Source organism: Carassius carassius, chromosome 22 (genome assembly GCF_963082965.1).
Source record: "Carassius carassius chromosome 22, fCarCar2.1, whole genome shotgun sequence".
In the NCBI taxonomy this organism is placed as follows: Eukaryota; Metazoa; Chordata; class Actinopteri; order Cypriniformes; family Cyprinidae; genus Carassius; species Carassius carassius.
Window position 1 is genome coordinate 3,865,750 of NC_081776.1, and position 26,372 is coordinate 3,892,121.

Genomic DNA, 26,372 nt, shown 5'->3' on the forward strand with positions numbered 1-26,372 from the left:
TGAAAGTCTGCTAATAAAATATGTGCATATATATATATATATATATATATATATATATATATTAGTGCTGGGCAACAATTATTTTTAAAAAACAAATATTTTTATCAATCACATTATGCACAAAACTAATAATGCATTCAAAAGTAGTATATTGTGCACTTTTTTCATTTAAAAGCAGGCCTAAAAAGTGTAATAACATTTGTGTTATTACAAGTATAATAACATTTGGTTTGCAAACACAAATAAGGTGCTTTTTACAGCAATGTTCCTTTTACATAGTAGCAGTTAAAATATTTATTGTAGCCTATTTCTCAACTTATAACATTAATGTAATTAAATTAAATATAAAACAAGCTATTTGTCACTGCCAGGACATTAACGTTTTTATAGAAAATATTTTATAGTTTGTTATAGAAAAACAAGTTATGCTCAGAGTCCAGAGCCTTGATAATAAATTTAAATTAAATGTAAAAATTAAATAAAAATAATAATACTATAACAGACACCTTCTTATTAGAGACCTGCAGGACAACACTTGAAGTGCGGGTAGAGACTCGTGTGTGCGGGATGCACGAGAATAATTAAGGTAAGCTGGTTCATTTGACTAGTGTAATCGTTCAGTTCAGCAGTCCCTGGCTCGGTTGGAAGAGGTGGGCAAGAGCGTGGTTCAGTTATATATAGATCAGTGAGTGTGAGCCCTAACCACGCCGGAGTGCAGATCTTCTGATACATACTGCAATTGCAATTTATTTTGAGAGGGACATGTGTAACCATGCCCCATATGACTCAAAATAATAAACCACAAAGTTAACAAAATGATTCACTCCACTGTGTTGAGCGAGAGCGCTTCTCTGCTGTCTTCATGTACAATTGGAAACTTCCTATTTCCAACTTATAATGTCATAATTACGAGCTTGTTGCATTCTTTTCTGTTAAAAATAACAGTGGACAGTGGTTTGTGAATGTTGAAGCTTATCCTAAATAATTTGATCAGCAACATCCCCTCCTGTCACCCATGATTTGTCTGTATGTGTATTCAGAGCCAGGGAGCAACGGACTTTCATAATAATAAAACACTGCGTTAATGCGCAATAAAATAATTGTCGGCATTAATAACGCGTTAACTTGCCCAGCCCTAATATATATATATATTTTTTATTTTTTTTATTTTTTTATAAATAATATTATTTTGCCATGCCCATGAATGCGATAATATTTAATTATTTTACCCCACATTTTTCCTTGCATTCAGTGTGAATAGGCCATAGACCCAAAGGAAAATGCAATCCAAAACATATTGTGCCAACATTAATTTAGATGAATTTAGCACCTTTTGTCTGAATAAAAAGTACTTTTAATCATGCATTTCTCACTGATATAAAGACTCTTAAGGCAAACATGTCTTGTATCAACCACTATAAATACACATTAGCATTGATAAATGATGAAAAATCTGAGAAAATACCATGGTACCAAGCTCCATTTAGAATTAATTCAGTGGCTTGGGTAGTTTGACAAGCAAAATTATAATTTCTGACCTAAAAAGTGCATAAAATGCAGTCATACCCCTGTATCCCCTCTCTCACTCTAAATATATATATATATAATAAAAATATTCCACAGTCTACTTTATACATTTAATCAAAATTGGGAGTTTGTATTTGTAAACTCAGAGTTAAGTGTAAAAGTGCAAACGGTGGGGTTGGAGTGAAGGGCACAGCGTTAGAGCTGTGAGACTTTCCTGGGAATGGGCCGGGGTCTGGGAAACTGGTCAGGCCGGCGTGGCTCAGTGTCTTGCCTTCGAATCTGGTGCGGTTTGGGTGGAATAGGAGGTGCGTTGATGCTTGGAGGAATTGAAAGGCTCGGTGGAAGCGGAACCTGTCTGCGTAGGTTGTTCCGCTCGTGCATGCTGTAAGGAGGCGGGGTCTTGTTTTCCCGCCGAATAAGCTCGTCTGATCCGCTGGAGGCGGAGTTTGGGAGGGCGTGGTCAGCAGGTGTGTTTTCTGTTCCGGAGGCCTCTGAGACGCTGCAGCGACTGAGAGATGAGATACCGCTGCTGTAGCTTCCAGAAAGCACCGGAGAATTCGACACCAACCCTGTCGACTGGCACTCTGTGGGTGAGGGGGTGAACGGAGGCATAGAGGTCTGCGAATACAAGAGGAGAGAAAACATGAAGCTCTGGGCCACAATGTAGTTAACAAAAGAAAAGTTACCTCTTTCTGCTAGCAGAAAGCCTTAATAAAGAAACCTTCAGCTGCAACAGAAACAACATCCCGCCTCACAGAGCTAATCTGTACACTGGAAGGCCAAAGCATAATATTCTGCAATTTTGGCTCTATTATTTTGAGGCAATACTGTGTCTTTTCATTACGGAAATAATTTCTAGGCAATTAAATCCGCAACTAAGACTGCAGCTGTTTCTTGGACTTCATTTCACTAAATAAAGCGTATTTAGTCTGACTGCACTCTGGAGAGAACTTCAAACACAACATTTCCTCTAGGATAATTCAGCTTTGTGCAGCAACTACAAACAAAATACACACAGCTGTCAACAGTGCATCTCAATAACAGTGAGTTTACATGTAAAGTATATATATATATATATATATATATATATATATATATATATATATATATATATATATATATATATATATATATATATATATATATATATATATATATATATATGTACAGTACAGACCAAAAGTTTGGACACACCTTCTCATTCAAAGAGTTTTCTTTATTTTCATGACTATGAAAATTGTAGAGTCTAATTATTTAGTCTGATTATTTAGCATTGGTATTGTACAGAAATGTAATACTGGTGCATCTCTATAAATGAATAAATACACAATTATCAAATGGTTTACTTCAAATATAAATCATGTTTTGGAGATTTCAGAGTTTTCCAATCCAACTGTATAGAGTAAAATAGCCTGGACCAGAATGGAAATTTGCGCTGGTCAATGGCGGTTTTTCCAGCTGTGACTGACTGAGGAATCTATATTCATATTTGTGTGTTCAGTCATTTGTGTGTGATATGTCACACAGTATAGCTTCAGACATGAGACTATTTCTGGGGAAAGCAATGGTACACAGGTTACGTTTTCCCTTACCGACCCACTGATCGCACTTCCTTCAGGAAATTCAGCAGCATTCCCGCTGAGATTTCTTCCCATCCAAATCTCACCCTCTCTTCTTTTTCCTTCTGAGTAGCTTGACAGATTTCTGATTTCCAGGAGGAGGAATGATTCGATTTTTTTATGCAGTCATCCATCCAGTCACACGGGCTGGATTGTAGAGTTTTATATGGTGATTAGTGAGCATGTGTGTGTGTTGCTGAATACCAGGTGATGAATCAATACATGGCACGAGACGAGAATTTAAGGAAACAGTAAGGAAAGTAATTATCAACGCGATGCGGGCTGAATGAGGCGCTGCTGAGTGGGAGTTTCTGAGAAGCGCCAACCTTTTTCAAGATCTGTGACCCTTTTTGACTATTATGCCCTTTGAAAGAAAAATACTGTGGTTTCTTAAATACTGATACCTGCATTTTCAGTAAAGCTGTAATTTTTTCTTTACTGTATTGTCATCGTACATAAACACAGTGTTGGAATCAAAAATATACTAATAGAAAGATAGTTGCTTTCTGCTTTATAGTTGTTACCAGAGTTCAATATCTGTAATATGCATTTGCCACTATTGAGATGGAAGACTTTTAGATGGGTTAAAGGTTTCTGGAGGGTCTGCAGTGGATCGCTGCCAACCGAACTGCCCAGGACTGGCATGGACACACACAAACTGTGTCCCTCTGTAATTGTGGGCCCAGTTGGATTGACATGAATCTGACCTAGTTTAGACGCCCTGGATCGAGTCCCCAGACACTACAGTAAACATCCACACCAGTAAATGCATCAAAGGTCACTACACAAAACACCCCAGACAACAAAAAAAAGGTCATACCTTCTGCGGTGAGCATAATGTCATCACAGGGGACTGTGATCGTGTAGTCTTGGCAGGAGATCCTATTAAAGGACACAAAAAGTCAATCTTCTTCACTTGATTCAGGAGCCTGGGACAGTAAACACAGTCACGGCTGTCGATTAATCAGGAAAACGCTTTGTTAAGGTCAGTCGGCTAATGCAAAACAGTTTAACCATTCGGTACAAAACCAGTTCTTTTCCAGGAGTCCACAGATGTAGACCCTTAAAAGGGTCATATCATACTGTTTTATAATATAATCTGTACTTTGATGTCTACTTAGTGTTATAATGTTAGAATAATTTAGTGTTTCATGACCATTTTTCAGTTTTATTGGACACAATTGCAATAATAATAATAATAATAATAATAACACTTTTACTTAATATTTTATAATAACTATTTTTATATAATAATTGTAACATTTAACATTTCTGCATTTAGCAGACGCTTTTATCCAAAGCGACTTACAGTACATTTTTTACCTAACATGTGCTCTCTCTCTCTCTCTCTCTCTCTCTCTCTCTCTCTATATATATATATATAAAATTTAAACAATAAAACATTAAATACACTAGTTTCCTATAGTAGAAAGTTACAATAAATAATTACTATAATATACTATAACTAATATAACTAATAAATAATTAGAAAAAACAAACAATGGTAAATATACTAGTTATAGAGCTCTGAAATGTAACATGTATGTAACATATAAATGTATCATATTAAAATTAATATAAAAATAATACAAATATAAAATAATAAATACAACAATTAGAGTTTATAATAAAATGAAAATAAATAAATAAAAGACAATGCAGAAAAGAGAATGCAGACCAACATTTGAAAGATAATAAAGCAGCAACAGTGCAGATTGAGGTTTAAAGACGTGTCATGCAGTATAAAGTCATAAATGCTGCAGGAAAGATTCATCCAGAACGATTATAAACAAAAGAATGTGTTGGAAGGATCCAGTTGTTAGGTGATATGCCTTTTCTCATTAAATATATGGAGCCAGCAGCCCTCACGATAAAGGGAGAGGTAGAAGTTAAGACGAGCGAGAAACCAGGAGACTTTAGAGCAGAAGAGTGGAAGATCTGAGAGTTAAAAGGCTTGGGAAACATCTAAGTGAGTCTAAAGGATCGGTCGGAGCGGATTTCTTTCTTTACCTGAGTACAGTGGTCTAGGAGGGACAGGGGGACACTTTCCATTAAAATCAGAGAGCGGCATGTCTAGACTCCAGCTACTTGGTGCAGGCTTCACCACTTTTACACACAAAACATGCATTTCAGGTACATTCAGTCAACTCTACTCAAAATAAGACTTGCAATAGCAAATCAGGATTTGGTCGGACTAGGACACTGAAACAACAGACATTGCCCTGCTAAACCTCCTGCCTCAAAAACAAAAAGTATATCAAATGAGTTATGATGTGTTGTTATTATTATTTTTTTGGATCATTAACATATATTTTCTCTTATATGTAAAAAATATCCTGAAAATATTCAATATCCAAAACCTTTTGTATGTTTTTGTCTTGAAATCAAAATTAAATCAATTAAAAATCGCAATAGTTTGCTGGGCATCTTTTAGGACAAGCAAATGTTCAACGCTAAAAGTTGCCAATTTCTTTGCAGGTCAATATGCCCACTAGGAGTTAACTATTAATTTAAATAACTTGGATGAACAGATGAAATCAAGATGATGAAATCTACTCAACATCTTCCTGTCAATCAGAATAAGCGTGAGTCTGTTGGTGAACCTCTTTGGTGGTTCAGTCACAGCTGTCACAACACAGGAGCGGCGAGCTGTCAGCAAGCATCAGATCCAGTGCACTGATCGCCAGACCCCCGTCACTGCAGAACACCCTCCTCACAGCAGGGCGGCAGACTGAAGATTCATACACTCACATGCACATGCTCACCTTTATCGGGAGTGGAGATGTTGGGGTTACTGCGAGGCAAGGAAGCGTCACCCGCTGGGTGTGGAACCGGCCTCTGTGAAAGAGATTTACGTCATTTGAATGCGGTTGTGATTTCCATCGAAACATCATACAGAGATTACTATAGGCTACAAGGTATCTTTTTGAAAAAGCCATGATACAGTTATTGTTGTTGTCATTTGTTTTTAATACTGAAGCATATTTTGTGTTTTATTTACCATTTTAATTAATAGCAGAGAAGAGACTCAAGCTTCATTTTAACATGAACTGGCTACAACCCACAAGTGAAAAAAGTGGCATTTCATCTATCCATGAATTTATACATAATTTACATTTACAGTACTGAATGAAATATAGAGTTATATTCATTTTCGAGGAAAGACATGATATAGAGTGAGGAGGTAAAAGTGAAAAGGATGTCATTTTCCTCCCTATTAGAATTTGCTGTTAATTTTGAAATTGGAATTCTGTTAATTCTCAACTTAAGCTCAATTATGAGAAATAAAGTTTAATTATGAGAAATAAAGTCTCAATTACAAGAAACAAAGTCTCAATTATGAGAAATAAAGTCTCAATTACAAGAAATAAAGTCAATATTACGAAAAATAAAGTCTCAATTACAAGAAATAAATTCTCAATTACAAGAAATAGTCTAAAATGCTAAAAATAGTCTCTATTATGGGAAAGTCCTAATTACAAGAAATATAGTCTCTATTACGAGAAATAAATTCTAAATTACAAGAAACAAAGTCTCAATTATGAGAAATAAAGTCTCAATTACAAGAAATAGGGCCCTATTTTAACGAGAAATAAAGAGAATAAAGTCAATATTACAAGAAATAAAGTCTCAATTTCAAGAAATAAAGTCTCAAATGCTAAAAATAGTCTCTATGGGAAAGTAAATTTACAAGAACTAAAGTCTCAGTTACGAGAAATAGTCAAAATTACAAGAAATAAAGTCTATTACAAGAAATAAGGTCTCAAATGCTAAAAATAGTTTCTATTATGAGAAAGTCTCAATTACAAGAAATAAAGTCTCAAATGCTAAAAATAGTCTCTATGGGAAAGTCAATTTACAAGAACTAAAGTCTCAGTTATGAGAAATAGTCAAAATTACAAGAAATAAAGTCTATTACAAGAAATAAGGTCTCAAATGCTAAATCTTTTCTCTATTATGAGAAAGTCTCAATTACAAGAAATAAAGTCTCAATTACGAGAAATAAAGTCTCAATTACAAAAGAAATAAAGTCTCAAATGTTAAAAATAGTCTCTATTATGGGAAAGTTTCAACTACAAGAAATAAAGTCTCAAATGCTAAAAGTAGTCTCTATTATGTGTAATAAAGTCTCAAATGCAAAAAAAGAATCTATATAATGTGAAAGTCGGAATTACAAGAAATAGTCTTAATTACTACAAATAAATCCTAATTTTGTGAGACAGTCCAAGTTGTGAGAAATACAGTTTCAATTATGAAAAATCTAATTCTTTGCTTTAATTCTGTTAATTCTCTAGTTCTTTGCTTTAATTCTGTTAATTTCATGGAATAAAATTGTGAATATGTCATCAGATTTTTCTGCACAGATACTTTACCTAATAATTTCCACACATTCAAAAAATAAATTCCACCTAGTCATTTTTAAGGATGTGGTTAATGCAAGTCTTACAAGAAAAAAGAAAAGTGAAAGAGAAGTAAACCCAAAGAGTAAACAAAAAAGCTTCCAAAATCACGCCAATATGACCTTAAGACTGCGGTGAATATTAAAAACATTGATATTCTAATCATCTTCATACCTGTGCGGGATCCAGGGGGTTTGGATATATGGCGCTGCAGGGTCTCTCTCGCGGCGAGAGGCAGTTCTCTCGGGAATGCTTGCGTTTATCTGACAGCTGTGGAGAACCTGTGAAGTGTGAGGAGGTTGGTCTAAGCAAGGGTGTGATTTCAGTAACACACAGACAAAAAAAAGACATATATATCTTGCTCTCATTTCATGTCTAACCAGCCAGCACATGAAATAAAGGCTCCTCCTCATCTTTCCCTCCCGCTATGGTGAGAATTGTTATGCTGGGGTGACAGATGGTTATTTTGCAGGGAGAGATAGACTAGCCGACATGAGGAGTGGCGTGGACCTGCTCAGAACACTAACTTCCTCCTCCAGCACAGGACAGGAGGCCCTTATGCACCCCAGCGATAGTCATCATCAGTCTAGAGCTCTTCAAGCTGCATTTTATGCCGTCTGTAATTCTCCAGAAGCGCTTCCTGTCTGCCGCTGCTTTATGGGGGTCTCTATGGGAGGCAAGTAGGGCTGCCAAGGGGAGACTATAAGATTACATAAATGTCTCCATACATATTCCTGTTTTTATGATCGGTGTCCGCACGTAAACACATGCTGGATGGAAGTAGATAAGAGGCCAAGGAAGAGTGGAAAAGACAGCGAAACAGGGGATAGTTCTGCTATATATCAAGACGCCAACTTTCTGTAACCCACAGTAAAACAGCATTAAATGGATCATTAACTTTGCTTTGCTGTAGTATTTTATTTTTACCTCGGAAATCTGTTTTATTATGGAAGACTGATTCTGAATGAGAGTAAAAAAAAAAAAAAAAAAAAAGGTAATTGTGATAAAGCTTAAATTAAGAATGAGTTGTAATTGCGAAAAAAAATAAAGATGCAATTATGGGAAAAACAGTAATAATTTCTTGCAAATTATATGTCTTAATTACCAGAAAAAAATGTATAAGTCACAAATAAGTTGTCACATTGTAAAAATATAAAGATTCAGTTGTAAAAAATAAGTCTCAAAAGTGAAAAAGTCTAAATTATTTGAAATAAAGTCCAAACTGTGATGTAAAGTTGCAAATATGGAAATATTTTGAATTGTGGAATATCAACAAAAATGAAGTTGCAATTAATAAAAATAAGATCCAAATTGTGTTATTAAGTCGCTGATGTGAGATTCATCAAACTGTGAAAGACTCAATTATGAGAATTAATTTTTCAATTACCGCAATTAAAAGAAAATATCCAAATTCTATTATACAATTGCAAATGTGAAATTCCATATGTGAGAATATGAAGACTTAACTACGAGAAGCAATAACAAAAAGAAATAAGAAATAGTCACAATTATGATAAATAAGGTCCAAATTGTGATACAAAGATACAGCATTATGAAAAAATAATGTCTCAAATATGAGAAATAATCAAAAATGCTTTTTGTTATTTTTTGGTGGAACAGTTTCTGTAACTTCAGTCTTGCATCAAAAAGTACACAGTCCACAGTACATCTAGTGTTACTGTGCCGGCATCAAACCTCAGTAGCTTTGCAGTGTGAACACTGAAATAAAAGTTTAATATAGACATACTGCAAAGTTTTGGAATGGCTGCTCTGAGAGCGGATGGACTCTTCTCACCTCTGGCACTGGACGGAGCCGAGCTGGTCACGTTGGGAGAGGCAGAGTGATTGGAACTGAGACTTGAGGTAGATGGACTTGGCTGAAAAGACAAGAAAAAAAACATGAGAAACATAAGAAAGAGCCAACAGATTACAGCACTTTGTTGTCAGTTTATAATATGGACGGGTTATACAATAATCACTGAGTCTGGGATAAAAGAAAAAAGCTAAATGATCTGTCTGTCCAGTCTATAATTCACACCTACAAATCCAATTCTCACAGTGAGAGAAAAGAGAGAGCGAGACAAGAAGATTAAGAGGAGATGTGAGAGAGACAGATGAAAACAGAAAGAGGGCAATTAGGAGAGAAAAAGAACAAGAGAAAAAGAACAAGAGAGAAAGAGGGAGATTAGGAGGAAATATGAAAGACAGTGAGAGAATAGAGAGTCTGCTGGTGTGTGTGTGTGTGTGTGTGTGTGTGTGTGTGTGTGTGTGTGTGTGTGTGTGTGTGAGACTAGTTATCCAATGGCAGCCCATGCACTCACCTGCATGTTGAAGACTTCATCCGAGCTCTCTGATTGGCCCGTGATGTTGCTCACTTCATTGGAGGCCTGCGATGACAGCGAGGATGAAGAGTAGCGTTTGACTGCTGGGTAGCTGAGGGGACTGAATGACATACAATAAAAATGCAATTAGAAATACTTTAACAAGTAGCATTTTTATTTAATGCTATGTAATTTTTATGGTGAATATAAAGTGAATAACAATTAACGAGTATAAAACGAAGAGTCACACAATTAACAAAAAGCAATATAATTACATTTAAATTAACACAAGAGAAAAATTATAAAACATATTCAGGCAATATTTTTTTTAATCAGTTAATCTCTGTTGTATTAACAAATAGCATCCAATTTTGCTGAAAATTAGTGTAGAATTTACTTGAAGATTAGTAAAGTTATCATTTTGACATTTTAGGAGAATATTAGCTCCTAATCAGCCAAAATGTTAGTATCTGTTGCATTTGGCCAATAATCAATATTGATTGATACATAAGCTGACTTCAAAATCAACTGACTTCTAAATGAATAATTAATATTTTCTGCTTTCAAAAATTGCAGCTTATTTATCTTTGTGTCATCATAAAATACTTTACGTAAACATATTTAGGATGGAGAACTGCTAAAAAAATAATTTTGACAATAAGAAATAAAATAAATGGATGGGTTATATAAAAGTATATTATATTGATCAGTATTTTATTCATTATAAGTAGTACTACTTCTAGTAATACTGCTACTACTAATAATAACAATTATAATAATAATAATCATCATCATCATCATCATTATCATCTTCAATCATAAATAAATACATAATTATTAAATTATTTGAATTATTAAGGAGTCAGCAGGACGAATGTGAGCATATATAATGATATCCACAGGAAGTGAGAAAAAAATTACTGCATTCAATCACAATAAACTGCAGAAATTAGCATGTTATTTTTCCCCATCCTTACTTATTTTACACACACATATTAAGATTATATCTTCTATTAGCTATCCTGCTCTCTAGATTTAAGCACTAGCCACCAAAAAACCCTCACCTGCGGCGTGACACCACACGCGCTCCTCCCTCTGGACTCATTATGTTGGGCGCAGAGTTTCTTGTGGCTCGAGGGCTTCCGTTGGTGAAGTGGATCAGACTGGCTCGCACATTGGCTGGAAACTCCTTCAGTGCATGGGAAAGACATAAAGATGAGCGCACGAGAAGCGGCTTGGGAGATCAGAAAGAATCTGACTGCTTGTATGCACCTGTATGCCGAGGCTGGATTTCATGAGATGAAACTGATCCACAAGTTTCTTGTGGAGAGGCCGCATGTCCTGAGGAACGAACTTCTCATGTACTGTCAAACCAAACTCCAGGATTTGAGCCTGAAGGAGAAACCAGTCTTAAGGATGTACAACAGTAATGACAATGCATTTTAACTTGAGCAATGGAACATTAAAAGAATATTAAGTGCTAAATAATATGGGACTTTTTCATTTTATCCATTGGGATTTGAATGCATTTTGAAAAGTTATATATTAGTTATATATTACTGATAAAAATCTTAAAATAATGCAAAAAAAAAAAAATAATAATAAACTCTAAACTATGGTATATTGTAAGGCTTTAAATGTGGGATGCTGCACTATGAATTAAAAAAAAAAGTTTCAATTGCGAGAAAAAGACAATTAAATCACAATTATTAGAAAGAACTCACTAATAAAATTTTTTTTTTAAAAATCACTGACTTATGTAATCTTAAAAATAAAACAAATATCTAAATAGTTCTAATGTAACGATTGTAAGATAACTTATAAATGTGAAGAATTAAGAAAAATGGCCTCCATAGCGAGAAATAAATAAAGTCGCAATTATCAGAAAAAAAAAATTGCAATTATAAAACAATGAAGTCGAAATTGTAAAATAGTCTCAGTAGCATGAAATAAACCTCAAATGCAATCATAAGAAATACATAAGAAATAAAGCCTGAATTGTGAATCAGTAGCGAGAAATAAATCGAAAATATGAGATTGTCATTATCCGACAAAAAGTTGAAATGATAAGAAATTTTCAAATTGTGAAAGTCTCAATAAAGAGAGAAATAAGGGTCAAATGTGAGAAATAAAGTTGCAATTACCAGAAAAAGCTACAATTATAGGAAATTATAAGAGTCCAAATTGCACAAATTAGAATGAATTTTATGTCAACAGAGATCTGACAAATCAAGAGCAATAATTTATTAAAGCAGCAAACAGGATCTATTTTCATCTCATGTCGCTTCATAATTTAATTTAAGCATTAGATTTTCCCTCTTCAGTCTTTAAAAGTTCATGCTTGTAACTGGCTTATGTCCATGGTTACTGTCTAGACAACAGCATCATGTGAGTTCTCTGAAGAGTTCCTGGTTACCAAGCAGCACGGGCACGAAGGAAAGACCTACAGCGACCCAGCTTGTGCAGAACATAAGAGCTAAATCCCAAACGGCGTTGGTGAAACAGACGTGAATGATGAGTGCGAATCATCATAAATGTGTGTACAATCTGGTGTAGATTTGATTTGGTTTCTTGAGACAAACCTGCTCAAACATGAGCTCTCGCAGACGGCCGATTTTGTCTCCGTCCTCGGGGTGATTCATGATGTAGTCCTTCACGAAGAACGCCTGCAAGAAATAAAAGAGACACAAAATTACACTCCTTAACCACAATGCATTGTGCCTCTCCAGCCTCCACATATTTTGTGGTGCGAGTTAGAATTTACCATCTTTGACATCTTTAACAAAAAATATCGGTCACACTTTATTTTAGGGTCCAATTCTCACTATTTACTAACCATTAACTATGACTTTTGCCTCAATTAACTCCTTATTTGCTGCTTATTAATAGTTTATAAGGTAGTTGTTAAGTTTAGGGTATTGGGTAGGATTATGGATGTCATGCATTATAATCACTTTATTAGCACTAATAAACAGCCAATATGTTAATAATAGACATGCTAATAAGCAACTAGTTATTAGTGTGAATTGGACCCTATACTAAAGTGTTACCAAAATATCATGCATAGTTTGGTAAAATACTTTCTGTTTTAAGGGACATGAAGCGCTGCAACCACATGAAGTGCAAAAATTTTAGCTTAAAAACATGCATGTTTTCAGATCTTCTAAGCTACAGGGGGAAGGAGGAAGAACAGACGGTGTATCCGTGTCAGATCTGTTCCAAGGACGATGGGCTGGTTGCTCCAAAGAAACAGTGGGAGAGCAGAAGCTTCAGGAGGCAAAAATCTCAGACTTCAAAGATTCCACCATACAGATTTTTCCATTGCCTTCAGTATGACATTTGGCTTGAACACCAGCCGAATGCTGCTGGCAGATGCCCATTTAAACTGCAGCTGCACGCTACACCTGCAGATCACTAAAGACACTCACAACGAGAGAGAAACATTTTAGTGACAAACCGTCTGGAAATCACTGATTTTGACAACTTTAAAATGCATATAAATTTGTGGGAAGAAAAAAACTATACTTTTTTTGTTAGACTTTAATGTAAGGTCCAGTTTGCACTAGTAACTAACTATTAACTACACTTTAATTACAGGGTAGAATTAAGGGATTTATATTATGATTATACAGAATATGTGCTTTATAAGTACTAATACACAGCCAATATGCTAGTAATATACATGCTAATAAGCAACTAGTTAAGAGTGATAGCTTTTTATTATTATTATTATTATCGTTATTAAATATTCATGCTTCCATTTTTTTTTTTACATATGTTCCAGAACAGTTTTTATTTATATATGTTAAGTGCATTTTTCCTTGCCAGTGTCAGTTTTAGTTTACTCAGTGCTTTGGATAGATGTATATTATATAAAGCATTATACAAATATGTTTGGATTGAATAAAAGAAAAGAAAAATTCTCTTATATTCTATTTTGGCTTTGGTACAATGAGAACAAAAAGGTCATTAATTTGGCAAGGAACATGGTCTCGACTATAATATACACTACTATACACTATTTTTCGTACACAGTACAAATTGGTTCACGCACATGAAACAAATATATATTATGACAAAAAATTCCCAATTTGGGAATTCTACAATCTTTTCAATGATGGAAGTTCTGAACAATTACCAGCAGACTGTTGTACCCATGATTAGAAGGGAACAATATGAAATTAAGTTGAAGATGTATAAATGGTCCCCTCGGATGAGCACTATTTTGCATTTCCATTTTCTTTCGAAAACTCCTTAGTGGGCGATGTTATGATATATATAAATCAGTTTGGTTTTAATGGCTTAATGGTTTTGTCATTACCTCTATGATATACCTGACACTTTTATCCAAAGATTTATTTAATGCCTGGGAAAGAAACCGATGATCTTGTAATGCCATACGCTACTATTTGAGCTAAAAGATCTTTTGAGAAACGTTTGTGAGCATTAATTTAAGGAATTAAAAACGCCACTAGCTTTCTCTCAAATTTCTTGAGATGCTTGCAGATCGCCAGTAGATGAACGCCATTTGAATGTTTCATTTGTGACACTTACAGATGTGCTTGTGTATTTGTGAATCATCAAAAAATTTAGGAATGGAACAAGCATCCCTTACTAAATTTATTTCTCTCTAAACTTCTGGAGGAGACGCAGATGTCCGGAAAGTCTAAAAATCGTTAGGGTGAGCCAATTAAAAGCAAGGGGCTTGCAAATGAGAGGAATTTCAGAGTGGAATTTCCATGAAGTCTGACCTTAAAGAGCAGAAATGCAAGTAAAATATTAAGATCAACAGCTGGAATGCTCAATAAACAACTAATTGGCAGTGCTGTCATGTTTGAGATCCAAATACATTAACTGCTGCTCATCCCACACTCTAAGCCTCAGGAGGCGTAGCCTACATGAAGCGAATTTAACGCAAATGTACATTCTGGAAGACATACAAACAAAAATCGCCTGAATATAGTCGACTCTCCTCTTCATAGCTGCTCTCCAAGTCTATCACGGTAAATACTGCAGTGACACTAAAGCGAGGTTGCTCATACAATCTGAAAAGATCTGTTGTATTCATTCAAAATATGACTTCTTTGAGATACTATGGATTTTCCCAAGGTTTCACAAGGAGAATGATTGCTATGCTACTGAGTAGAGTACAGAGGGACGTCACGGCCAAGATGTTCTCTTTCGGTAAAGCTAAACACGCATTAGAACTACGAAGGTATCCCAGAATTCCCCTCGGCCATCTGAAGGCTCTGTGTTTTCTGACAGAGGACACTGGGAGACAACCTTGTATGTATACATTTTTTAAATATGAGGTGGTCTTGTATCAGTGAGGACTTGTAATGCATATAATATACAACCTCCTGATAGCGAGCGAGCCCTCCGTTGACAGCGGCGTCGATGACTCCATTGAGACACATGGTCAAGGGGTTGATGTTCTGCATCTGCCGGGTTTGACACTGCGTGATCAACATCCGCAATTGCATGTTCTTGTTCTCGATGACCTCGATAGCGTTCTCTAGAGGACTCACCTCCACCTGAAGCCAAAAAAAAGTTAATCAAGCCAAAAACAATGGATCAAAAGTTTGAAGTCATTAAACCAATTTTTTTTTTTTTTTTTTTTTTTTTTTTAATAAATTCACACTTTCACCATAGATGCATTTAATTAATGGGGGGAAAAAACAGTAAAGACTTTTATATTTCTATTTTAAATAGACACTGTTATTAGTCAAAGAATACAAAAAAACAAAAAAAAAACAAACCTGGAATAAATCAAATTTTACGATATATTAAAATACAGAATAACAGAATTATAAAATATAAATACTAGTGCTGTTAAATGATTAATCGCGATTAATCAAATCCAAAAGAAAGTTTTTGATTACAGTAAATAATACATGGATGTGTACAGTGTATATTTATTAAGTATATATAAATACAAACACATGCATGTATTTTCAAAAATATTTACATGTATATACATTTATGTTCTTATATTGTATATTATACAGACACATTTTTTCTTAAATATATACATGCTTGTTTATATTTATATATACATAATTTATATACACCGTATACACACATATTATGTAAAACAAAAACTTTTATGTTGAATGCGATTAATCACAATTAATCTTTTGACAGCACTAGTAAATACTAAATATAATAATATTCATTATTGTGAATAAGATTATTTTGCTACACATTTAGTTTTTTCTTTTGTGACACAATAAATGGTTCCATTTATAACCAATTAAGCTGGAATATTGTGAATATTCATAAAGGGAAACTATCAGCACTATCTATAAAAACAAAAAACATAAATAGATAAATAAAAAAGTGCACAATACGTATGTACTACAAGAACAAAACACTCACAGTCATTGGCTGTGCATTCACATCTGTGATTGCGTCAAGTTTCTGATTCTGACCTTAATGTGGTCAGTGTGGGAATCGAACAAAAGGAAAAGTTTCATGAGAGATCTACTTACCAGCTCTCTCCTCTCCACTTCAAACCAGCGTGAGATGCCCGGGAGACTCTGAACAAGCGTTAACGTTGTTCTTTCTACCCACAAGCTCTGAAATTCAAAAGCAAATGCTCATTAACCAACATCAACCATCAGAGAAAGTCCAAGAGATCCCATAAGGCAAAGCGGTTACAACATATTCAATGAACCAGTGACTTTCCTCCTCCAGAATGTTTAATACATATCATTTAATCTACACTTTAAACAGCTCATTCTCAGCAACACAGTCTGCTTATAAAGCCACACTGCTCCACATATTAAATTTCACATTCATAAATTCACTTCCCATCCAGCACAGCCTGAGAATTAACCTGAGCTGGCGCAGGTATAACGGAGGAAGCTCTGTAAGAACTTCAGATGCTTGATTGTGATATTCAAAACCACCTCAGTCCAATATAATCATATCATCTGGATAGCGTCTCAGCCAAAGTTTACCTCTAAATGAGATTTTCAGACATTATTACTGTGCGGTAAGTGGACCGGGGTGGCGAGTACCCCCGGTGTCTCTGAAAATATAATATCTGGCAGGCAAAACAGTTTATTTCAAAGATGGTAACCACCAGAGGTTGGGGGAAATCTAACCCCCGCGGTGGATCGAATCCATGCAGAGGCTGTGATTGTCTATGCTAGATATATTGAGTGATAGGGGAAGGGAAATGATATTTGGAAGGAGCGCGTCTCTCAGCCCCTAAAACTTTAATTAGCCTCTCTGGACCAAGGCTGTGAATAATGCAGCATGTGAGAGAACACCTGAGCTCTACACACACACACACACACACACACAGACCGCCAGACGCTGGAAGTAAAGGAATGAACACACAAGAGAGAAGAGAGGAAAGAGTGATGAGAAAAAAAATACATCATAAGAATGCCTTAAAAGATGGAATGAAAAATCCCAGAATGAAAAACTCACAAATTATTTACTCACCCGCATGACTTTTTTTTTCTACCATCTACACATTTTGAAGAATTTACTGGTCAGTTTTGACACATTCAATTACAATGAACATGGTCAGGAGCATTCAAGCTTCAAAATGGACGTACAGGCACTACAAAAGCAATTCATATGACTCATGCACTAAATTACACGTCCTTAAAAATCATACAATAGCTTGTTTAAGAAGCGAAATCATCATGATTCTGACTGATTTACTGAATGGAAACACTTTGTGTTGCACACTGAGTTTAAGTTATGATTTACTGAATATCTTCTCATGCAATCATCTCAAGATCTTCTTTGAACATTCGCAAGAGTTCATGAAAGAGGTAGTGGTGTCAGATCTGTGACCAAATCATTCCATATTTTCATACTTAGATTGAATCAAAAACAGTAGCCAGCATATTCTTCACAACTTCCCCTTTTGTGTTTCACAGCAGAAAACAGTCATACAGGTTTGAAATAATATAAAGGTGAATAAATGATGACAGAACCTCAATTTCTGGCCGAACAACTCATTTAAGAGTACACTGTGGCTACTAACTCACCTTAAACTCGTTTTCTTTGTCTTTGGTGCCCTTGTGAAAAGGGCGGTCGTAGCGAAACCTCCAGATATGGTTGACCTTATAGAAGCTTTTGATGTTGTCGGGGACGCCATCACGCTGCAGGACGTCCTGACTATCTGGGATTGGTGTGACAGCATAAATCTGCAGATCTGCATGAATGATTCATCAAGGAACATGAAATACATGTCGCTCGAACACAAATGCATTTGAATACAGAAAGTAACTAATAACTAAAAGTAAGGACTTCTTTATTATTGTTAAATTAAGCATTGTATTTAAATGTATTTATATAACTCATTATATTATATATTTTCAGTAACTTTACAAAAGTAAGTGTTTGATAACACATTTTGCTTTGGGAGCTCCTACTTCACTCCTACTTCAAATGTGGACCGTACAGTTGGAAATCATCCTCCGCAAATGTTTAAATAACCAACATCTTGTGCCTCACAGATGTGAGGTCTCATCAGCACATAAATATGAATCGAGCAAGGCAGACGTCCAAGAAGGTAAATGATTAATCGTCCGGCTTGGATAACAAAACGCTGTGCTCATGTAGTTTGACCGGCCCTGTCTGCTCTAATTGTGCTGAAGAGGACGTCACATATTCACCGAGCGCCTGGCCTCCAGGTACATGTCTCATCAATTGAACAAATGCTCTCCTGCGACCCACCGTCTCCGAGCCTGATATGCGTTCTGAGAGGGAAGGGATTGATTTTTTCTTTTGCCACATGGACGTGTATTTAAAGCGGGCACTTCTGGCTTTGTGCTTGTGCTTCTGTGGCTTCTGAGATATTACGCTGAATTTTTACTTCATTTTTACTTCATTTTTATATCGGCAATGTGCTATTGAGAATTATTACAAACTTTCTTCTTATGAAATCTAATTTAAAGGTAGGGGGTCACATTTACATCTAAATGCTAATTTAACCCATACCAAATGGAACTCAGAAATAGAAATAGAAACAATTGTGTTGCACACTCAATTTTAATACTTTATACTGTTTGGGGTTCGTTCAAATTTGTAAGCAATATTAATGGTGATGCTTGCATTTGTGCTGCTAATAGTAAAGTTAGTAAACCAGTTAGTTAGGGCAAACTGACATGAGTTAAAAGAACTTATCAACTCTTCAAAGAATGAAATGTGCAAGTATAAGACTCTCTGGTGTCCAAGTGTGTGAGTTTAGGAAAGAGAAGAGCTGTCTGGAGGATACATTGGGCTTCAGCCTGGTAGATGGTCTGGTCAGGCTGGTTGGCGTGTTGCATTGCGATGGCATGAGGGAACTCATTGAGCATGCGCTGCTGGAACGCCTCCAGACGCTCGTAGTCATGACCACGGCACACAAACTCCTTATTCTGTATGACACACACACAAACAAATATTCTGGTGAATACTGACACCAAGTGGACTTCAGAGTTACTGAAGGTGACATCTGATCTGGAGCTGGATGTCAGGATGACACATACCCGTAGAAAGAAGGGGAACTTTTTGCCGTAGAAGCCAACTCTGAAGAACTCTGGCTCCAGACGCTGTTGATCCATTATTTTATCATAAAACGAAGCCTCCATCATCTGTGATTTGCGGTCAGATAATTAGCAGAAAATACAGTTTTTCAGCTAAAAGGGCCATATTGCACACATATGATGCATTTAATCAACTGAAAGTTAAAGTTTCTTGCACTAAAATAACAATTTAGTTGTAGATGACAATTTCTACATTCTCATTTGAATTAGATATTTTAAATATATATATATACACACTTTCCAGACCTCTGTTATTATTGTCCAACATTTTTTTGGATGTGAAATTATCAACAATCCAGCCAAGCTGCCAGTTAGGGGTTGATGTGTTCTGTAAGTCATCTTATGTTTCCTTATGTCTCCGTGCTATGATTCTGTTAAGAACTGGCTAAATGCAAACAACGGTCATATTACATAGAGTTTTAACTCACCCTCATTTTGCTGAGGTTTCTGTAATCATAGTAGGATTCGTACTGGTCCGCTAACTCTCTGCACAGGATGATGCCATTCTCCCAACACTAAAGGGGTAGAGAGGGGTATTTTATTTCACATGCAGTCTCAAAACTGACCAGCAGGAGCCACTAGAGCACCATCAGAACTTGGAGGACTGAGGACTTGAGTCAAAAATGCAGGATTTGGAGGGATCAAATGCAAAAGATGGTATGAGGACATTTGTTGGCTTCTCTTACTTCAATATCTGACCCACATAAAATTAATTGCTACTTTTTTTAATACACATTTAAATTGCAATAATTTCATGCAAATGAATGTAGAAACAACAAAGACAGCATATTTTTAAATATTTGGCATCTTTTTTATGCCTGAAGCCGAGTATCACGAGTCTCAAGGAAATATTTGATTTTTTCCTAATATTTAACCATTGACTATAGCCATTCAATATTACAGTAGAATTGAGAGCTATTCATTTTAACATTTAGTAGACTTTAAAAAAAAAATACTTAAAACAATCTTCTCATAAACCCATTATAATAAATATTATATTCAGCTTCCTGTGCCCTTCAGCAAGTAGGGAATATACAAAAATTGAATAAAGTTATCAAACCCTATATTCTAAATTAAATATAGATGAATCCTTAAAGCTAAAAAAGTTACTGATTTCCTAGTTTTTTTTTTCATTGCTGAGTAGACATCTCAGGTCTTAAAACCTCTACTAATGAGCTGACGGGTTAAATAAGGTTGAATATCAGAGACATGTTCTTAAATCTGACTCATACCAAATATTTACACACATGCACAGTTTTTAAGGCAACTTTAATCACCTTTTTGGTAACTTCATGACTTATCTGACGATATTACTATTACACTGCATAATTGTAGTTTAATTTGTATTTTAATACGAAATTATAAACGTGCGTGCCACTGCATTTGTATTTGAGGAAGCATTTCAGTCCCATTGCTTCCTAAATCCACCAGCACAACAGACGGCTTCAGCCATGAAGAGAGCAGATTTTTATTCACATCAAGTGATTGAGATTACTGATTATGTAAATGCCATTTAGTTCTGAAGGACAGCTACTCGAAATGCAATCACGCACTGATAATTTAATAGCGGGCTGAGAGGAGCCACGTGAAGAGAACCAAAAGAAACAACATGACACAAAAACAGGGAGGATGTCAGAAAACTCGAACCTTTCCGCGGTCAAAGTTCTGGATGATGGTGAGGTGCAGATACTCCTTCCTCTGCCACTCGCTCTGCATCGGGTAACTCAGAAACTCCCGCAGGGGTCTCTCGGACCATTCCAGCAGCTCGTCGTACAGCAGAAGTGTATATGAGGCCTCTGCACACAAACACCTCATCAAATTATATCCGTGGACCGCATCTTCAAACTACTTCTGGTTCAGGTCATGCTTGAGTACCTGTGTAATTCTGCGCTTTCAGATGCAGGTCATACAGCTTGTGAATGTAGCGGATGTACATTTCCTCTTTATTCAGCTCTGTTTTGTAGAAGTTCTGCAGAAAGGAGACAGAGTGGTGGACTGCGGATATGAAGTGCTTCAAGTGCTTTCAAGCACTGACTTTCACTGTGGGCCTGGTTACTATGAACAAATTCAATGGGAATGGGAAGTCCACAATACAGAAATGAAAAGACCTTAATGTCTCCTGGCAAGTACAGATTAAATAATTCTGACAAATAATGGCACAAAAGAGAAATAAATGTACCAGCAGACTGACTGTACAGCCAATCTTTTTTCCATCCACTTCCCCCAACTTCATACAGTCTCTGTAAAACAGAAAGAGTGTATCCATGTGCCAGAAGGACAGAAATGAAATGATGCAGAATTTTTATTTACTTAATACATTTTAACTTTAGGGTTATTTCCAAGTTAACTTAAACTTTTATTTTTAAATACATATAAAAAAAGAAAATCAACAATAAAAAAGAAACAATAAGTAGATTCATTACAGTTTTCATTTGACTTTTTTAATGCAAAAGTACTACAATATATCACACAGGGGAGTATATATATTTTTAAAGCAGTAAGTGTTCAAAAGTTTGGGGTCGGTAAGATTTATTTTATGTTTTTGAAAGACATCTTTTATGCTTAGCAAGACTGCATTTATTTGATAGAAAATGCAATTAAAAAACAGCAATATTGTAAAATATTATTACAATTTTAATTAGCTATAAAATGTAATTTATTCCTGTGATGCAAAGCTGAATTTTCAGCATCATTACTCCAGTCTTGAGTGTCACATGATCATCTGAACAGAAGTTTTTCAAAAGGGTAGCTTACAACTGTAAGTATCTTGTATTTTGTGCACATCTGTCTAGCTGTGTATTTTTCACCTGTAGTCCAGCAGTCGCTCCATCAGCCGTGTGACCGTGGCTATAAGGGATATCCCGCTCTCTCTCCACGTCTCTCTCTCGATCTTCTTCAACAGACTGACAAGAGAAAACCAACAAGGCAAAGAACGAGTCATACTGCTGCCCACCATATTACCCATCATGCCCTGCACACTCTCACAGACACACACACCTGTCCAGCAGAACAGTGATTAGTGATCATCTTACCTAGGATACGGACCGAACAGAGGAATTCTAGTCCAGAGCAGCATAAACAAAACAAATTCATATTAATAGATTAAATCTCCACACCAGCCACTCAAACTCATTTAGTACAGTTAGTACGGTTAACAGAAAGCAGAGAAATGAAGAGAGATGCACAAGTTAATTAATAAAATCAGCTGCCACGCCAAAAGCCTAAAATCAATCAAATTATCATCAGTTTAAATTAACATTTAATTTATATATCTTGCTGTAGAGTGTATGAAAATGAGACTCAGCAAAGACATTTCTTGGAAACAAAAAAAAAAAAAATTATGAAACAGACTATACTGTAAAACAGCTAATACGTATTTATTATATATTTTAACCATTTATTACTTTATTATTTATTTGTTCGCTCACAAAATATGAAACAAGATTAATATTTACTATATTTATTTACTCACAATATCTAAAATAGCATTAATATTCAAGATTAGAAGTTAAGACTACAGTTAAGTTTTTGAAAGAAGTTTCTTCTGCTCATCAAGCCTGCATTTTTTTTTATCAAAAATAAAGAAAAAACTGTAATGTGTTGGAAACAGTTCTGCTGTCTAATATATTTGATGAATAAAAGGTTAAAAAGAACTGCATTTATTTAAAATAAAATAAAAATTCTAATAATATATTTTCTTGACTATCACTTTTTATCAATTTAACACATCCTTGCTGAATAAAAGTATTGAAAAAATGACTGACCCCAAATTACTGACCAGTTATTGTTATTACAAAATATTTATATTTTAAAAACATAGCTTTTTTTATTTATTTATTTATTTATTTTTTTACTTTTTATTCATCAAAGTATCCTAATAAAGTATCACATGTTCTGAAAAAATATTAAGCAGCAGAACTGTTTCCAACTTTGATAATGAATCATCATATTAGAATGATTTCTAAAGGATCATGTGATAATGATCCTAAAAATTCAGCTTTGTATCACAGAAATAAATGATAATTTAAAGTATTATAAATTTAAAAACAATTATTTTAAAATGTAATAATATATCACAATATTACATTTTTTTCTGTATTTTTGATCAAATAAATGTAGCCTTGTTGAGCAGAAGAAACGTCTTTCAAAAACATTAAAAATAGTCATGTTTCCAAACTTTTGGTCTGTACTGTATATATATATAGAGAGAGAATATATAGAGCAATACAGAGAAAGTCACATACAGACACAGTATAAAAACTGTGAAATTTTCTTTAATTCAGCTTTCTTTGTATATTTTTACACTAAATATATGCATAAAAGTGATCCTTCATGAAGAAAAAAAAAAAACAAAACCAAAAGTTAAAAGTTAAACCAAAAGTTAATTCTTCCATGCATTTAATTTAGACTGGAAGACTGCATAATTGCAATTTTTATAAAAAATACCAATAAAAAAAAGCAGAACACTTGTGTGTCCACAATCACATCTGATCTCATAAAATGTGCAGAAATTGAAATTCAGATGGGAAGCAAACACACACACACAAAAAACAATCACAGATTGACCCACAGATGGGTGAGATTTGTCTCACTGATTTATGCTGATCTACCCGTTGTTCTCTAAACCAAATTCAGTCCACTAAAGACCCGCAGTATGTGTATATATAGCAGTTTATCTCTCACTCACATGCTGTTGAAGAGCTCTCTGTAAGTTTCATCTCCTTTCCCCTCTGACAACAGGCTGTCCAGCTTGTCGATAAGTTTAGCCTCCACCTATTACAAATAATAATAATTTGTCAAAAATGTCATTATAAGTGCTATAGTCAGATAGCTGCATGTTCAATTAGTGAGCAGAAGGGGGCGCTATGTGACCTGTTTGAAGTTGCCGCTCCGGCGCTGCTCCCAGTCCATCATGTCGTGAAAGATGGGGATCATCACGCTCCTCAGGTCCGGCTGAGGCACCAGCGTCACCTCCAGGAAGGGGCCGATCATCGCTGGGATGAAGTTCAGCTTGTGCTCTCCTGCATGACGAGACGGAAACGTTCATTTCTCACGTAAGAAAGACTCTGAAGGGGTTAAGCTTTCAGATATAAGGGTAATGTCCTACCTAAATTCTGCCACATGCTAAAGATCTCGCATCCCATCATGACACGCATGTCTCCGTACCTGAACACAAATTAATGCAAAATAACCGTTACAACACGTCCTCCTATGCTCAGTCATAATTGAGAGATTTGTAGACTGACTTCCTGAAGAATATAAACTCAAGATGTCCAAAATAGAAATATTTCTTATTATTATCCATGTTGAAAACACCTAAAAAAGATTTTTATTATAAATGTTTTTTGTTGTTGTTGTTTTATATTGATAATAAGAAATGTTTTTGAGCAGCAAATCAGCATATCAGAATGATTTCTGAAGGATCATGTGACACTGAAGACTGGAGTTATGATGCTGAAAATTCAGCTCTGAATCAGGAATAGATTACATTTCAAAATATATTCTGATGGACAATAGCTAATTAAAATTCAATTATTACAATATTACTGTTTTGACTGTGTTTTTGATAAAAAATAATAAATGAATAAATAAAAATTCCAGCCTTTGTGAGTTGACAAAATATAAAACATCTCAGTTACTCCAAACTTTTGACCCTCATTGAATATATATAAAAAAAAAAAAAAAAAAAAAAAAAAAGCACACTCACACACAACTAAATATATAGGGAAAAACTAAACCTACATTAAAACTAGAAAAAATAATAATCTAAAAAAAAAAAAAAAATTTAATACAACTATTACAAATAAAAACTATATTAAATATTCTGAACAATAAAAGTCTTATAATTTCAGACATACTACTTCATTTGACACTGCTTTTTTGGCAGACTGTATGTTAAGAAAGTTTGAATTCGGAGGGCTTGCAGGACTCACTTCTCCAGTATTTTCTTCCTCTTCGACGCAGAGAAGGTCTCGAGCTGAAGGCAGGCCTGGTTGATGAATATAACAGACAGGCAGAAGTAGGAATCCCACACCTGCATGAAAACAGAGAGTTTCGAGGCAGCGCCACAGAGAAAACAACAACACCACACAAGCGGACTGAGAACAAACCTTATAGTCAAACTTGTCATTGAGGAAGTTTTTTCTTAAAGCGTCTGACAGGTAGAGCACCGTGGTGATGATGATGCTGTAAATCAAACATGCTAGATCACAATACATACTCTGAAAACCACATCACGAAAAACTGCAGGGGAATGAAGGATCTAACTTGTTAGTGACGAGCCGCATGACCGTCCAGTCTTTGGGGAACATCTCTGGTCTTATCAGGATCCGAAACACAGTGAAGATGTGCAGGAGAAAGTCCTGACAGAGACGGAGAGAACGAGAGGATGTTCGACATGGTCTGTATGATGAAGAGATGTCAGTGAGAAATAGAGGAGCGCCTCACCCGCAGCTCGTCTTTACTGGTGAAGCTCTGCAGGAGCTGCTGGTAGTGTCTGTCCTTCATATGCCTCAACAGAGCCAAGAGACATGACACAAACTCACCCTGGAACACACACATTCAACATATGACACTCTTCTGTATTTCTACAGAAGAAACAAATCCACAGTTTGATGTTGGTTTGAAGAATTTAACTGCATTTTGAATAAATGCACAAATGTAGCATACAATTTGAATATTTTTCACTGATTTGAACGCTTTCTATTAAACATGCTCTGTCCAGCTCTGAGACATTATACTTAATATACAAAATTTATATTTAATAGCATTTTGTTTTGAATAAACAGCATCATGTTTCGAATAAATGCACAAATAATGGGTAAAAATTCTATATGTTTCACTGATTTGAATACTTTCTATTAAACATGCTCTGTATAGCTCTGAGACATTATATTTAATATATTACATTTATTTTTAATAGCATTTTGATTTGAATGAACAGCATCATGT

At 35.2% G+C, this 26,372-nt stretch overlaps 1 protein-coding gene across 3 annotated transcripts in view; it reads right to left on the reverse strand.

Annotated features, from left to right (window-relative positions):
* Positions 1-1,133: 1,133 nt before the first annotated feature.
* LOC132098731 (dedicator of cytokinesis protein 4-like) overlaps positions 1,134-26,372 on the reverse strand; it is an 82,827-nt gene continuing 57,588 nt past the window's right edge. The window contains exons 26-53 of one of the 3 annotated variants that reach the window (XM_059504875.1): positions 25,869-25,967; positions 25,689-25,783; positions 25,532-25,607; positions 25,355-25,455; positions 24,529-24,587; positions 24,294-24,442; positions 24,109-24,194; positions 22,454-22,480; positions 22,229-22,324; positions 21,601-21,661; positions 21,297-21,390; positions 21,069-21,217; positions 19,850-19,936; positions 19,365-19,469; positions 19,112-19,253; positions 17,880-18,046; positions 16,359-16,445; positions 15,225-15,401; positions 12,450-12,533; positions 11,140-11,259; positions 10,932-11,056; positions 9,868-9,988; positions 9,342-9,423; positions 7,721-7,827; positions 5,912-5,984; positions 5,157-5,252; positions 3,967-4,028; positions 1,134-2,145 (exon numbers count right to left, since the gene is read on the reverse strand). In XM_059504875.1, coding sequence (XP_059360858.1) covers positions 1,723-2,145; positions 3,967-4,028; positions 5,157-5,252; positions 5,912-5,984; positions 7,721-7,827; positions 9,342-9,423; positions 9,868-9,988; positions 10,932-11,056; positions 11,140-11,259; positions 12,450-12,533; positions 15,225-15,401; positions 16,359-16,445; positions 17,880-18,046; positions 19,112-19,253; positions 19,365-19,469; positions 19,850-19,936; positions 21,069-21,217; positions 21,297-21,390; positions 21,601-21,661; positions 22,229-22,324; positions 22,454-22,480; positions 24,109-24,194; positions 24,294-24,442; positions 24,529-24,587; positions 25,355-25,455; positions 25,532-25,607; positions 25,689-25,783; positions 25,869-25,967 — 3,150 coding nt within the window. In that variant the 3' untranslated portion in view covers positions 1,134-1,722. The remainder of the gene's footprint in view (positions 2,146-3,966; positions 4,029-5,156; positions 5,253-5,911; positions 5,985-7,720; positions 7,828-9,341; positions 9,424-9,867; positions 9,989-10,931; positions 11,057-11,139; positions 11,260-12,449; positions 12,534-15,224; positions 15,402-16,358; positions 16,446-17,879; positions 18,047-19,111; positions 19,254-19,364; positions 19,470-19,849; positions 19,937-21,068; positions 21,218-21,296; positions 21,391-21,600; positions 21,662-22,228; positions 22,325-22,453; positions 22,481-24,108; positions 24,195-24,293; positions 24,443-24,528; positions 24,588-25,354; positions 25,456-25,531; positions 25,608-25,688; positions 25,784-25,868; positions 25,968-26,372) is intronic. The other 2 variants (XM_059504876.1, XM_059504877.1) reach the window with 2 other exon arrangements.